Source organism: Mesitornis unicolor, unplaced genomic scaffold (assembly GCF_000695765.1).
Source record: "Mesitornis unicolor isolate BGI_N332 unplaced genomic scaffold, ASM69576v1 scaffold6512, whole genome shotgun sequence".
NCBI classification, from domain to species: Eukaryota; Metazoa; Chordata; class Aves; order Mesitornithiformes; family Mesitornithidae; genus Mesitornis; species Mesitornis unicolor.
In genome coordinates, this window is record NW_010171151.1 from 38544 (window position 1) to 53495 (window position 14952).

At 40.9% G+C, this 14952-nt stretch overlaps 1 protein-coding gene across 1 annotated transcript in view; it reads right to left on the minus strand.

Moving 5' to 3' along the window:
- Positions 1-14952, minus strand: part of FAM13C (family with sequence similarity 13, member C) — a 52757-nt gene that overhangs the window by 21415 nt on the left and 16390 nt on the right. Inside the window, 2 exon segments of the mRNA XM_010179936.1 lie at positions 1547-1697; positions 8449-8512. Of these exon segments, the coding sequence (XP_010178238.1) occupies positions 1547-1697; positions 8449-8512 (215 nt within the window).

Genomic DNA, 14952 nt, shown 5'->3' on the forward strand with positions numbered 1-14952 from the left:
GGAATGAGTGTACATTAAAACCTCTTAAACAGGTAAGCTTTAACTAAAGTACAAGTTTGACCTGCTAGAGTGACAGAGCATGCTCTGTCTGTGTGAGAAAATGCTACATCATCCAGTAATTGTCTGTGTAGCTGGAGACAGGTAAATAGGGGCTAGGGAGGGTATTGGAAGTAGGGGTCTCTAACAGTAGGAATTAAAACAAAATCCAATCAAAACAGCAAAAATAAGCAAAAAAAGACAATAATGAACCAACCTAACAATGAATTATGAAACTACCAGAATAAAATAATTCAGTGAACTACTGGAAGAGGAGGAAAAACCCACCCTGCCACGATGTGAAAGGGTCAGTGCAGATTTTGGATGGGCTGCAAAATGTCTCTGTCTGTGCAGCACAGATGAAAGATCTGTCTCTGCCTCAGATCCACACCAAGGCACCAGCACCAGTGCAAGTTCCATACTTGTATTCAAGAGCTGTTAAGGTATTTGCCTACCTGGCATAAAGCATCCATTTTTTTAGCTAAACCCCAGAATGTTTAGTATTTTTTTACATTCCTTCATCCTTATAATGATTTGGATTCTACATACCATTTTCTTTAATTGTGCAACACAAACCTCAAACTTTAGAATTTCATAAGTAGAACACTATCATTTGTGATTTTTTTTTAAATCACTTACTGACATTTCTTGCTGAAAATTCTGAGCAAACAGCTTCTGAAATAAGTTCTTTTGACAGCCTTTATCCTGACAGAAAAAATCAATTGCAAAGGGATTAAGGATCTATCTGCCTTAATTTGAACCTTACATGGTGAACAATTAAAGTATTTGTGCATTCATGTCACTTGTCTGTGAGATGCATTAGTCATATTCCCTTTGACCTATTTTTCACGAACAGTGATTCCTCTTCTACTGAGCATCACGACTCTGCCAGCCCTGTGACTACAAGGTATGAATTGACAAAAATAGTGTCGAGCCTCAGGGCTATTTATTTGCAAGGACTGGTTTCCATATTGAGGAAAGAGGAAGAGAGAACACACACCACAGTTTGCCCAGATAGGTAATAATACAGGTTCATGAATGATTAAAATCCACATGCTGTAAAACTCACCTTCGCTATCTCTCTGCTGATGCATTAAATTAAAATCAATAATAGGAGAAATGAAGTGATATTGCTCTGACAAAAAGAATGACAAAAACAGAATTACATGATATGGCAGGTGATCTCACACAATACAGACATAGAAAGTAAAGAGTGTAAATTTACTTGAACAAAATATAGCTTAAAACTGAAAATAAAACAATCAGGATTCTTAAAACCTGTCTGAAGAGCAAGACTCCCTCTCAGAAAAACAGAAGATTATAGCCATTAATTTCCATTCTCTTAACAGGTATCACCCCTTTTTACATTACATAGCATTTGCCTCAGGAAATGGTGCATTGCATTAGCTCTGCACTGCTTCCCAGAGGACTGCAAATCTGACATTAAACTGCAAGTCACAAGGGTTTCTTATAATTGCAAATGAGTACACATCATGACATGATTGCTTACCTCCACAACTGGCCCCATCAGCTTGCACACTGGTTTGGACCAACAAAGGGGCTGGATCCTTGGGTGCTGGCAGCTGAGGAGTTTCTTCCTGGGTTGGCAGAAATGCAGAGCACAGATCGGTTTCAAGGGCTTGTAGCTTCAACAAAGAATTCTGCAGACAAAAGCAGAACATTGGGCTAGATAGGGAACGGCAGAATACGGCGATGCTCTTCAACTCACAGAGCCCATTAGCAGCGCCTGCAAAGGGGTGTTCCACCAGCAGCTCTGAGAGGACGTGCCGGAGAACAAACGTGCACTATTCCACGAGTTTCTTGGCTCCTGGTTATTTAAGTCCCAATTTACATGGATTATTCATGACACGTGGGAAAGATGACTTCGTCAGCAAAAGACAATTTATTCTAGGAAGCCAAACTGAGATGGTGTCCCTTTTCTTGGTCTTGAAGCAATACACTAAGCAAGTATTTCATTCATTGGGCTGACATCACGATCTGATGACATTGTGTCCCTCCCCGTTTACCATTCATAAAAAAACAAATCTCCCTCTCCAGCCTATTGTGCAGTACACAGCAGCGAACAAAGAGTTACTGAGAAAACGCTCCCTCATGGGATTCTTGGAAGATATATTTTTAATTGGCTTTTTTAGAGACACTGCTTTATGTAGGCACAGCTTTTATGTAGGCTGATGCTGCTTCTACAGGGCGACCAGATCATTTCCTATCTGCTGCCAAGGTAAAATTAACAGATCATTGTCACTTGCTGCAGACAAATCAGTGAGGACAAGGCTAGTTATCTATAACATCACTTCCAGCTACTGTGTCACGCTTGGTCCATTTCTCATTTTAATCTTTAATGCTGCATGCAGCTGTACAATCTGACACAAGCATCTTGCTGTGATGCAAATGCTGTGAAAGCCCCAATCACCATCTGACTGGGTAAAATGAGTCACTACCGATACCCACACGCACTCAGTTCCCCTCTCTCAGGGGAAATGCAGCTTGCAACATAAACAAAATCACACAAGGCTGTCTTAATAATCACACAGCTGGCACACACAGAATTATAGATAAAACGTTAAGTCACTCAAATGGTACATATTTGTGATGAGCAATTCCTGAAAAAAACTCTGAGTTGCAACAGAAAAACAAAAATCCTTGTGTTTATACCCTGAAAAGCTCCTTTCCTCACTCTGTCAAAGACCTGGAATCAATTTATTGATTTCTGTAATGCAATAATTAATTAATTTATTGAATAATTTCCTTTGTGTAACAATAGGTAACTTATGTAGTGAGCAGTTTCATGTGTCTTTGCATTATGTTTGTTGTGATACGGCCCTCTTATAAACCTAAGGATGCCAGAGTTTTCAGGTTAGCAAAAAAGAATAAATTAAAAAGGAAACTAACGTGGCTGAGACCAGCAGGGAAGATTTCAGCCTTAATCCTTTCATTCCTTCTATAGAATTCAGGCAGTGAAAAGGGAGCAGAAAATAGCTGTTTCTAGGAGATACCTCAAAATAGGGAAGTTTTGAAAAAGCACAATATTATCATAACTAGGTCCTGCGACCCTCAATGTGGCTGTTAGGAGTGCTTCAAAATCCCTATCCCCTTCCACAAAACAGATTAGGTTACAGTTAAACGCTTAGACTTTGGTCTCAGCTTAGGTCAAAAAGGAAATCCAGGGACATCTTTCTTCTCCTGGTCCCAGAGCAAACAGGAGCTCTGGCCATTCTTATCAGGAGCAGCTTGATATTAGGGATGTGTGAGCAAATAAATTGCTTGTGTTATACATTTATTTCGGAATTAAGTTCCTCTTGTCTGTTGTCAAGATACATTTTGATGTCTTATCCTAGAATACCAGGAAAGAAGTGACTGCAAGATCAATCACTGATTCATAATGAAATCCCTACATGTAATACTATTCTTTTAGAATACAGCATGATATAAAGCTGGTTTCTATGATCTGAGGCAGAAGATACTTTTACTATTCCCAGGTACAGGTTGCATTAACAACCTACCATCTTATGGCCCAGCAGCTCTTTGCTGTGGAAAGTGGTTGGATGGCAAATTTCCAGTTACTGCCAAATACTAAAAAAATTCATAAAATAATAATGATAAGATAAACACCTTATATGATTTCATGAATGTGCCCTAGCCAGGGATTTGAGTATTTTGATTTTGTAAGGAGAAAAAGAGTACAGAACTTTGATCATTTTGATATTACAAGGGAGATGATGAATCTGGAGTATGCCTTCAACCTTATCTTACTCCTAAAACACACCTGAGTACTATGGTACTGCCACAGCGCACTGTTCATGAAAAGCCACCACGTATTCATGGGCACACATGTAAGGAAACATAGGTTCAAGCAAAGGCCAAGCACAAAGCTGCCCAGGGTCACCAACCCATGAGCAACAGGAGTATCCTTGTAAATGGTAGGGCTGACCTGGCTGCCTACTCGGTCATGTGTTCTGTCCTGCCCTTCTCAGAGGGCTGTTTGCGGTACTGGCAATGCCAGGGCAGCTAGGCTAGATCCTGCCAGCCTTGGACCTCCTGCTCTGTGGCAGGGCCAGTGTGGCCCCCTGTTTTTGCAACTGCAGCCGGGCAGCAGAGTGCTCTGGGAGGTGACATGGCCATATGTCAGCAACTGGCAGTGGGTCCTCTATCCTGGGGCTCGGTGGGACAGGCCAATATGCTGCCAGCTGACAGTAAAAGGCAGGCGAGAAGAGAGAAGAATAAAGTCCAAGCCCTGTCTTCATCTTCTCAAGCCTCCCAAGTTCATTTGAAATCTTGCTGACCACTTCCAACTTCCCTCTAATTCTCCAATACTTTCCAGTACCTGTGCAGCCCTGAGGTGACTGCAGGCATCCCGCCACAGTGGAGGGGCTGTGTACTCCTCTGCACTGCGCACACTCGGCAACGCATTCTAATCTGGAGATGAACCAGCCTGTGCATGTGCTACTCAAAACTCTCCCATGGTCCAGACCTGTCCTTGGGGTCCAATTGGGCCATCTCTGCTCTTAGCCATTTAAAAGAAGTTGCAAAATATTTTAGAAGCAAATAAAAAAACAGCTAAAATACATAGAGGGGAAAACAGTGGATGCGACCTTAAATTTTAGTAAGCTCTTATATGGAAAATCAATATCACTGAAGTAATTTAAGCTATGGCATATTATGTCAGCTAATGATCTCAGTTCAAATACTTCAGATTTGATGCTCATTCCAGCTTTACGCTACTACCTAACACCAGTGTTTCTGGTGCAGTAATTCCCAATCCATTTTAATGCAAATGAAAGGACATATTAATATTTAAAATGGAACCTTAAATTTCTTTGGAAAAATAACAATATTGTTGCCTGTTAAGAATAGTGTTTTGTAAGTTTGAAAAAGAAGCAATTATAATTGCCTTAGACAAAGGTTTCTTATCTCTTCTTATGTCCTCTTAAAGTCACTGATAATTAAAAAAACTTGAGCTATGTCAATTCCACTAGAAGGAGAAAAAAATCCTGCATTATTTCAGATCAAAGATAATGGAAAAAATAAAGACATTTATAAGAAGTCCAAGGAAAAAAAGAGAGACAGTGTGGTATTTCTCTCCTGTTTGTAATTTTTTGCTAATGCTTTAAGAAAACATAATCATTAAAGTATCATTCTCTTGCCTGCTGGAGAAAACACAGTACAAAAGGATTTGCATTTTCAGAGGAAGCTCAGCCTGTAGTAAAGAAACCATCTTCACAAACAAGTCTGTAGACTGTACCTCATTGACCATCTCTCTTTCCAGCTAATGATTATTGAAATTCGAGATTTAAGGCCTTGGGGCAAGGAATTATTGAGATGATAGATAACTTCCTACTTCTAGAGATAAATAGAATCATAGAAGGCTTGGGTTAGAAGGAACTTGAAAGATCACCTAGGTCCAATCACTCTGCCATGGGCAGGGACACCTCCCACCAGACCAGGCTACTCAAAATCCCATTCAACCTGGCCTTGAACACTTTCAGGGACAGGGCATCCACAACTTCCCTGGGCAACCTGGGCCAGTGTCTCATTATCTTCAAAGAATTTCTTCCTAATATCTAATCTCAATCTACCCTCTGACAGTTTGAAAGCATTCCCCCTTGTCCTGTCACTACATGCCCTTGTAAAAAGTCTCCAGCTTTCTTGTAGGCCCCATTCAGGCACTGAAAGGCTGCTATAAAGTCTTCTACACACCTACACTCGAACTGCTTAATCCTTCTGGAGAATGGGACACAGAATGAGCAAATACTCCCAATTTATTTCCAAAATGCTGTGGCAATGAGTGGGAGTCCCCTGAAATATCTTACGAACTTTTTCTTGGTAGGTACCATTAGTAACTCCCTCTCCAGCTGAAGGTTCCTGCACGAGATCCTGCAGGATTGGCACTACGTGATGTCAACACATCAGGTCAGCATGTCCTGGGGGATGGGACAACATGGGAGACATAGCCTGATGGGAGACAATGCGCCAAATGGAGCCTCGCTACTGAGCGCTCTCCCTTTCTCCCTTCCAATCCCTAACGTTCTGTGATTCTGTGATTCTGTGATTCTGTTACTGCACCAAGAGCTACAGCACTGCCAAACCTGGTAATCCATCAGTACCCACTGCATATCCACAGAGAGAGCAGACAGCAAACCCTGGCCAAAAGACAGCCACTGCTGATCGAAATAATTTTGTTCCCTGAAAAAGCATTACTACTACTGGCATCCTTTGTTTCATCCTTGTGGATATCCTAAGGTCTGGTAAATTTAATAACTGAGAGGAGAGAGCAAGGGAACAGGTCTACCCCACCCATGGACCCTGCCCAGTCTCAGCCTGGGGGCTGACAGGGAGTAGGGAGGAGAAGCAAAGCCCAGACTTGGTCCTTTCCGTGCAAACTGAAAGCACCCTGACGAGCACACGGTGTTTCTCAATATTAAGAATGCTGCACCCTGTCCTGGGCCTGCCCTGGCCCCTCCAGGACAGAAAGGCAGCTATTTTATTATATCTAGTTTACTGATGGATTTACTGGATTTATGAAATCAGCTTGGGCAGAGAAGGAGAACAATATAAGCTTTCAGCATTTAATGGCCTTTGAAGTGATGCATATAGAAAAGAACCTGAGTAAATACCAACCTGTTCAATTTCTTCCCTCTAAGGAAATTAATACTTTTATATGTCACATTAAAACAACAATGTATAAAAGCATCCCCCTTGCTTTTTAATCTGAGAGTTCAAGTTAAAATAAGATAGGCGTATTTTCTGTGACCGTAAATAAATCTCTGCAGTATCTGTTATGGCAATATTTTTATCTTGAGGCATATGACATTTTCAATTCAGAAATTCCTTTATGGGGAAGAAACAAGCAACAATAAGATAAAACAAGATATGCCCTGGGTCTGAATATAATGCCACGAGTGTGCAGTGAAGAGAGATGCCACTTTCTCTAATCTAAGAAGGAAATTTATTTTCTTATGACAAGTGTCCATTTGGGTTTGCAGTAGACCTGAGACACAATACAGTCTAAGATTTTGCAAAAGAAACCACCGGAATGTAGCCCTTGCTCATTCCCCATAAATTATTATCAATTTATTTTAATTTCTGATCTAATTATCTGTTTTGATACTTTACACTGATTTTATGTATTATGATATTTTATCTTAACCTTTAAGGAATCCTTTGCAAGACCTGTAAGTGGGAGCTTTTAAGTGGAAGCTTTGGTGACTGTTTGCAATGGGGCTTCTCAAAAGACACAATAACTTGATGATTTCTTCCAGTGCCTTAATTGGCCAGACAGAGGCTGAGTATAGTCCTTTGTATCTATCGGACATGGAATGTGCTTTATGAGTTAGCATTGGGATTTTCAATAGTGGGCTGCACAACAATGACCAAAATGTACAGGAAATAATTCATGTTAAGGACAAGTTTAAGTCTGAATTCCTTTAAAAGGACACATTGTGGATTTCCGTCAGGCACCTATCAAAAGACACAGATGTTCTCTAGCTCTTCAGGGAAACAAAGCTGTCTTTTCCATGGTTTGACAGGAATGGGCTTCCCTTACCCTCAACTCTTTGATTCCCCTGCTTTTGTTGTTGTTGTCTCAGTCTACACTTAAAAATATCATCTGCTGTTTGCGTGAGTCCAGTATTGTTCATTGCCCCTGCAGTGTGTAAGCACACTCTATGCTAGCTTGCAGATAACCCTGTTTGTGGGAGATGCTTTATAAGGTTTTCTGCTTTGAATAATTGCAAAGCTTGATATTGGCCTCCATTGTATTGCTCATTGTGAGAATCTAGCCCAGACTCCCCCAGCATTTGACAGGATCACACAAACAGCTTTGTGCTCTGCTCTCACACCATCCTCCTGGCAAAATCTCTGTGAAAACAGCTTTTGTTTCCAGTGTCACAGGTAGTATTTGGCTTTCCTTCTCCTCCTCAATCCAACTCTCCTCTCCTCCCATCTTGCAAGACTACCTTTTAGACTACATTGTACTGATCATAGTTTATTTATATAGGAGGTGGCAACCTTGAGAACTCCTTATTTTTAAACAAAACATAACAGATAGCTGAATACTCTTGAGATGTGTATCAGGAAAAAATCAAATGTTCTTGAAAGAAGGCATTTCACTTAGTCAATATTGAATGTTTCATTTTTTTCTGAGCACAAACAGAAAGCAGAATCAAGTTGGCTTAAAATACTTTAAAAATCTCTTGCTTCTGCCTTTTAAACTATTATAGCAGTCTCATATCACATTTTCAAGCATTTCTCCAAAAACATGGCTAGCATGATTCATTAAAAAGCTAACCTAAGATTCCCAAGTGATTATTTTATTCCAAGACCCTAAAATTAACAAAAGCCAAACATCTAATTCAAAATTTGTAACATCATATTTCAGCTTATGATTAAGCTTACCTCATTTAAGCTGTTAAATTGCTCAGTTGCTTCTTTTGGTGAAATGCATGTGTTCTGATCTATTCTACAAAACAAAACAAGAATTTTCACTCAACAGATTGCTTGTCTGTTCTGCAAATATTTCAAGCTTTTCATCATGTCTGTACATAAATTACAAGTTAGGGGATAAAGTTGTTTTATTAGAAAATAACATTTCTATAAAAATTACATCTGTAACTTATACCTCATTCAAAACAACAGTGATTTTACCAAAATCCTAAATATTATCTTTAACTGTGAATGAGGTCCTGGAAAAGATGACATTAAAATCCAGGCTTACTCTGTCACACAGAAAAGGTTCTACAGAGCGTGATCAGCTCTCAGTGTCTTGGTGAGCTGATAGGGTTAAAGCCAAGAAAAAGCTGAAATGTGTTTAAATCAAAGCACGATTTATCCCACATGTTTTACGTCAGGAACAAGACTTTTCCTGTATCAGAGCCATGAAGAATAAATCTTTCCGTATTTAAATGCGATGGTATTTCAGGCTCCCAATCTTCAATTTCTGCTTAAGTTCTGTTTTGCACATTTCACAAAGACCCAAGGGACTCTCATGAGGAGCTGGAAATCCTTTGAGTAAGAGAGATATCCACATTTTCTAATGAGCATCACTTTGCAGCCATCAGAATAGTCCTTACCTTTGGTATCCCTTCAGTGTATCACTGAGAAATAGGAAAGGAAGGTCCTGGACTGGCAAGAGGAAAACTCTCCCTCTGACTATAGCTAATGAGACAACTGTGCCCATCCAGGCAGATGCGGTTGTGGCCTAGGGCTCCACACACCTATCACCTTCAGGATTAGTTACAAATTCTCTCTACTGAGGAATGAAACTGAAGCCTAAAAAAAAAAACCTTCCCATAGATTATGTGAGCAACCTGGATAGCCTCATAACACAGCTCTGTCCTTCCCCAAAGCAGAGGCTTTCCACACTCAGCTTCAAAGCCAGACTTGAGTGTATCAGTTCACTCAACTTAGCTGAAGCAAGAAAACTATTGCTGTCTCAAAGAGAGAGATTTCTCATTGCTGAAAAGGTGGCAATGTTTGCTGGCCCCTGTGAGACTCACTCACAGACATGACCAAAACTAACACAAAACCCAGATTTCTTTGGACAAAATAATTCCTGTTTTTCAGCTCAGAGTCATCCCAGCAAAACCAAATAGCTTCAAAAGCCTCTAGAGACCTCAAAAACAGTACAGACAGATGCATAGGCTTTCGTCGTAGCTCTTCACAGATTTATGAAGCTTTTAAAGACTGAAATGATGGATATCCCACTTCCCTTACCAAAACAGACACAGTAGATCGCTGTGAACAACCACTTGCCTCCAAACAGGATCCAAGGTGTGCAATTCACGTAGGAATCAAACCAAGTCATTAGTCATCTAGCACAAGAACTGGACAACTCACAGGCCAGCTAGCCTGCACCTACCTTAAGGTACACAGGTGCGTGACCACGAGTGATTTCTGGAGACACTTAAGCAGCAAGGTGCCTTAGCTGACTGTTGTACAAGCACCTATCTACATCTAATGTAGACCTCTGCATAAATAGTCTTTCTGTCATCTCACCTGAAAATCAGTAGCAAATGTCTCCATAATGTGAAGAGAACGGAAGGAAAATAGAACTACAGAAGGAAAGAGGTTGATGCCAAACAACTTTATCTTTTAGGCAGTAGAGGGACAGTATGAGGCAGCAGAAGAGAGATAAAGTAAACTGAGAAAAAGTATGGGGAGAGCAAAAGGAATCATTTAATAAGAAAGAGTGAAATATTTATAGTTTGGTTTAATAACATGTAAGGAAGGACCTGCAAGGCTACAGACAGCTGAAGAATTAGTTCACTAATGAAGGAAAAATATCTAGAGTGATATATTGCACTGAACTAGAGCTAGACATAAAGGAAAGGAAGAAAAGGACACATCAGGTTTGTACGCTTCTGGTACTCATTTAGATGACTCCTTTCATAGCAAATGTGAACTCTTCTCAAAAAAATAAAAACAACCAAACACAAAACCCCACACCTCTCTTTCATTCAGGCTGATGTTCTTGTTTGCTGTTTTAGGGATGCAGAAATCTTGCATTTTACTGTTTCTTTTTCACTAAAAATACTGGATTAGTATGCATTTAGTTTTGCCTTCTTTGGATTCTGAAGATACTGAAATTGTTAAGATGAGTAACCATTTTTGTCTGAAGAGCATTCACATCAATAGTCATATATGTGTGCTGAGCTGATCTTACTCTACATGGAGTTTTTGGGTGTGCTTTTTTGTTTTCGCCAAGATTAAATGCTCTCATAGGCATATGCAGGTTATCTGATTGTCACCAGGCAACAAAGGGCTTACAATTTAATAACTATGGGTTGGATCCCACTCTCATTGAAAGTCAATCACAAAATATCCATTAACTGCAAAAGCAGCAGGAACGGGCCCTAGTTTTCCATCTGAGCTGAGTATATGAAAATTATTCTAAGCCTTAGCTGAAATTTTGAATAATTGCTGGCAACTCTTATTTTGTATAATTTACATCATGTAAAATAATGAAAATGGAATTCTCTCTGTGGCTACAACTCAAATATGTGTTATAACATTCTTTAAAAAATACGAAAGGCCTGATCTCTCACCCTCCCTATACACTCTGGTTTGGCAGAATTATCCTGTTCTGCATGGCGCAGATTACAAAGATGCAACCCAGCAACATGTGCATTTGAATCTTGAGGACATAACAAAACAAACCAAAACAAAAATCTAAATACTAATTATCATAACAGAGCTCCTACCAGACTTCAAGGGGAAGATCAATTTGCATGAGCAGTGTGCTGTTTAAAAAACAGACCAGAACATGTGAATTATTGAATTATGCATGATACCACTTCTAAACATGCATAAAATTCAAATAAAAACCACATAATTTTAAAAACTAGAAAAATGTTTAAAGATAACCTAAGCAAATTAACTTCTTATTTCCCAGACTAAACCCAGAAAGGAGCATCGCGTTCTGTAATTTGCAAGTCTCAATCTAGTCCAGCCCTGGATTACACGAACCCCATCCTCAGGAGACTTGCGTGTTTATGCACCTCAATGCCACACGTGCTCACTGTCTCGGACCATTTAATGCATTAGTGATGCCAGGAGAAACCCTGGCAAGCAAACCACACACTGTGCTGTGGGATGAGACCCCTTTTCCAGATTCACTTCCAGTGAAAATCCCAGCACAATACTCCTTCCCTCCTCAAGTCTTGCAATCCACTTTACCCTTCCCACCGTAAGGGTGGCCCACCAGAAGAGCAGCTCAGAAGGGGCAGTCTCAGAACCGCATCCAGGGACAGATTCAGTCTATCCAGAGGTTACATCACACGAGTTCACAGAAAGGCAGACCCCACAACCAACACACCCTAGTGCCAAGAAAATAAAAAAGTCTTTTCTGAGACCTCCACAAATGGCAAAAAGCATTAAGGAAGTCAAACATAGTCACCATCTTAATGCAGGGCTGCAGGAGAATGCTTCACAAGCATGCCCATGACTCCTTACAAAGCAATACAGAACTGCAACAGGCTTTTGGATGAACATAAAGGGCACGCTTGCAATGAAAGAAACACCACCATTAAGGACCCAAGGCTGTTTGGATACGTCCTAGGCTACTCCTCGGGCAGTCTCTGAATGCTGGAATATGCAGCCAGCCAGCGTCAGTGCAGAAGCCCATGTCTCATCAATCACAGCAGTTACATAAAGGCTGGCTGTGGACAGCCACACTTGTTTACCTTCTTATGAGCAGCTTTTGTACTCCGCAGGCACAGTCCTCACCTGGGCTACAAGATGCTATTTCCACCCCCCACCACATCATCTCCTCATCCCCCTTTTTTCTTTCTTTTTAATTTTTTTTCTTTAAGTGTATTGCAACCCAAGAGCTTGCTCAGGGTTTTTTCATGCTTTGATACGAGAAGTATCACTGGATAAATATATATAAACATACATAAACACCAATATTTTAACATCAAGATTCCCGAAGAAACTGTTTTTAGGAACTGGTCAGTCCTTTCCCAGCAGCGCAATGTTTCATCAGGAAACCCTGATTTGCTGACACAGAGCTATTTGCAGACACAACCTGGTCGTGATGAATTTTTGCCAGGTCTGAGGCAGAACTCAGAGGGAATCTGGCCAAGTTTTCTCCCTGCGTTTGGTCGCCTGTGTGGGAATACAGCCTCGCAAGCTCTGCCTCACCCGCGCAGGTTCGCCATATGGCGCAGGGACATCAGCACTTCTGCAGCTTCCCTGCTCCCTCCCACACGTCCCTGAGTTGTATCTGTTCAGCAGAAAGCGTGGAAACCACAAAAGCCCACATTTGAACTACCCTCTCAGAAGCTACTAGCCTGGAAAACTTAAAGACTAAAAGCCTCACTAGAGCATGGTCTCTCTCAGAGGAGCACAGAAACCCTGGGAGACTCTGGCTGAGCCCAAGATCCAGGGCAGCCCAGAGCTCCCAGCATTTCCAGTTTTCCTGGAGAACTGTCATAGATCTGACAGCAACAGCCATCCTACAGCCTCTGCAGAAATTAGGAATCAACCCAGGGACCAGCTGAGTCCTATTAAATGAAACCACTCCCCTCCCATTTTATTTGGGGAATAAGGAAGAGCAGGAACTTTCAGGAATTTTTCTTTGGCAGAAAACTGCCAGTGCAGTTCTGTAGTTCCACTGGCTTGGAATGCAACCTTTTCTGAAACACTGACATTCCCACCGCCCAGAAGTCCCACGTTTCAGCCCCCTCTGTGTCACAAGCATATGAACAAAACACCATCCTCTATTCAGGTAATTGCGTGCACAGCTCTGGCTCCACATCAGTTTTACTGATTGCCTTTGAGAAGGCAATCGGTAAGAGCAGCTTTTTGTAATCATGTGTATTGTTCCATACTGGCTTTCCTGTTCTCTGTTTAAAAAAAAAGGCAATTCTCTTTATTCTAACATTTTTTCCTGGGGCCTACATATAACTTCTGTCTCCCAAAGGTACATATTATATTACACTCTTATCCAAACCCAGCTTTACACGATGACTAGAGCAGCATTCAATGTAATCACTAGCAATAGTATTAGAAATTCATGTTCTTATAATAAAACGAAAGGGTTTCCTTCCATGCAGATGACATTTCATATTTTAAACTGATGCTGAAGTTCATAAATCATCCATGATAAACACCTCTTGAAATTAAAATCTTGGATTCACAGGTCAGGTATAGCTTAGCCAAGAACAAGACAGTACTCCCTCATTATTCTGACTGTAAACATCTTCACCAAGTCTATTCTTCTATTTCCCTCAAATTCCACTAAAACTTTTCCTTCACTGTTTCAGTGGTTATCACAAAATGAAAGTAACCACCAAAAAAAACCCAGCACATATACTTCTGAGTTATGTTTCTGCAGATTGTTTCTCCTGTATTGTCTGTTCTGTTCATCTCTGTCATATATCTGTTTATGAAAATCTCTTGTCAGATAACCCTGAATTTCAATTGCTTTGCTTAACAGGGACTGTGCTGAACAGTTTTTCATATCTCACTAGTTTTTAATCCATATTTAGACAATTAAAACTATCCTGGTTTTAGCTGCCCCATAACTCACTAGAACTGACTTTAAAAAAACCTGTACAGTTCAGAGGCATCTAGACCTTTAAACTCCAATGAGAATAGTGACAGAGCTCTAGCTGTCTGCAGAGACTAAATTAAAGCAGAAGTAACAACAAGCCACACTAGAAATAATCAATCTTGCTTCTCAGTATGAGACAGAAATAAATTCTTCTTCTCCTGTTCTCCCAACAAACATCTGAGAGACAGAGCCTGCCCAGTGGCAACCCTGCAGCAGCGTGACCGTCTCCTCTTATCCAAAAGACCAGAAAGTTTTTGTTCTAGGAGTTAGAGATCCTAGGCAGATTCAGTGTTCCAAAGCATAGCTAATTTTACCAATAACCTAGCAAAACCAGAATGGAAGATAATGAAGTTTTGTGGGGCTCGCATATGTGTTCTGTCAAAATCTAGCTACGATGGTTGCCTGCTGCCAAGACTGAGCACTTGACCTTTGCCATGTCCCAGAGCAGAGAAGGCAGAAAACAAGGCAGGACATCACACCCTGGCAGCTGTGTTTCATAGCCCGTTGCACAAGCCAGCTCTGTCACCCTGATGCAGCAGCCAGCAATTTGTGTGAGCTGAGTCACGGGCGTGCAATTGCTCTGGCCCTATCACAGCCGACTGACAGCAGAAGGAGGGTCAGGCTGCTGGTGACTCTTAAGAGAAGTCACCAGACACCATGACTCTCAAACTGAAAGTGGTAACATCACCAGATGTAATTCAAGGTCCCTTGCCCCAGCGTGGTGGTGGGAATGTTTTTTCCAAGGACAGTTAAGACAGTTAAAGTACACAAAGTGCACAAGTGAGGCCAGGGACCATGCGTTAATGCTTGTTTACTCCAGGTTTGAAGTTCCTTATTTGAAAGTA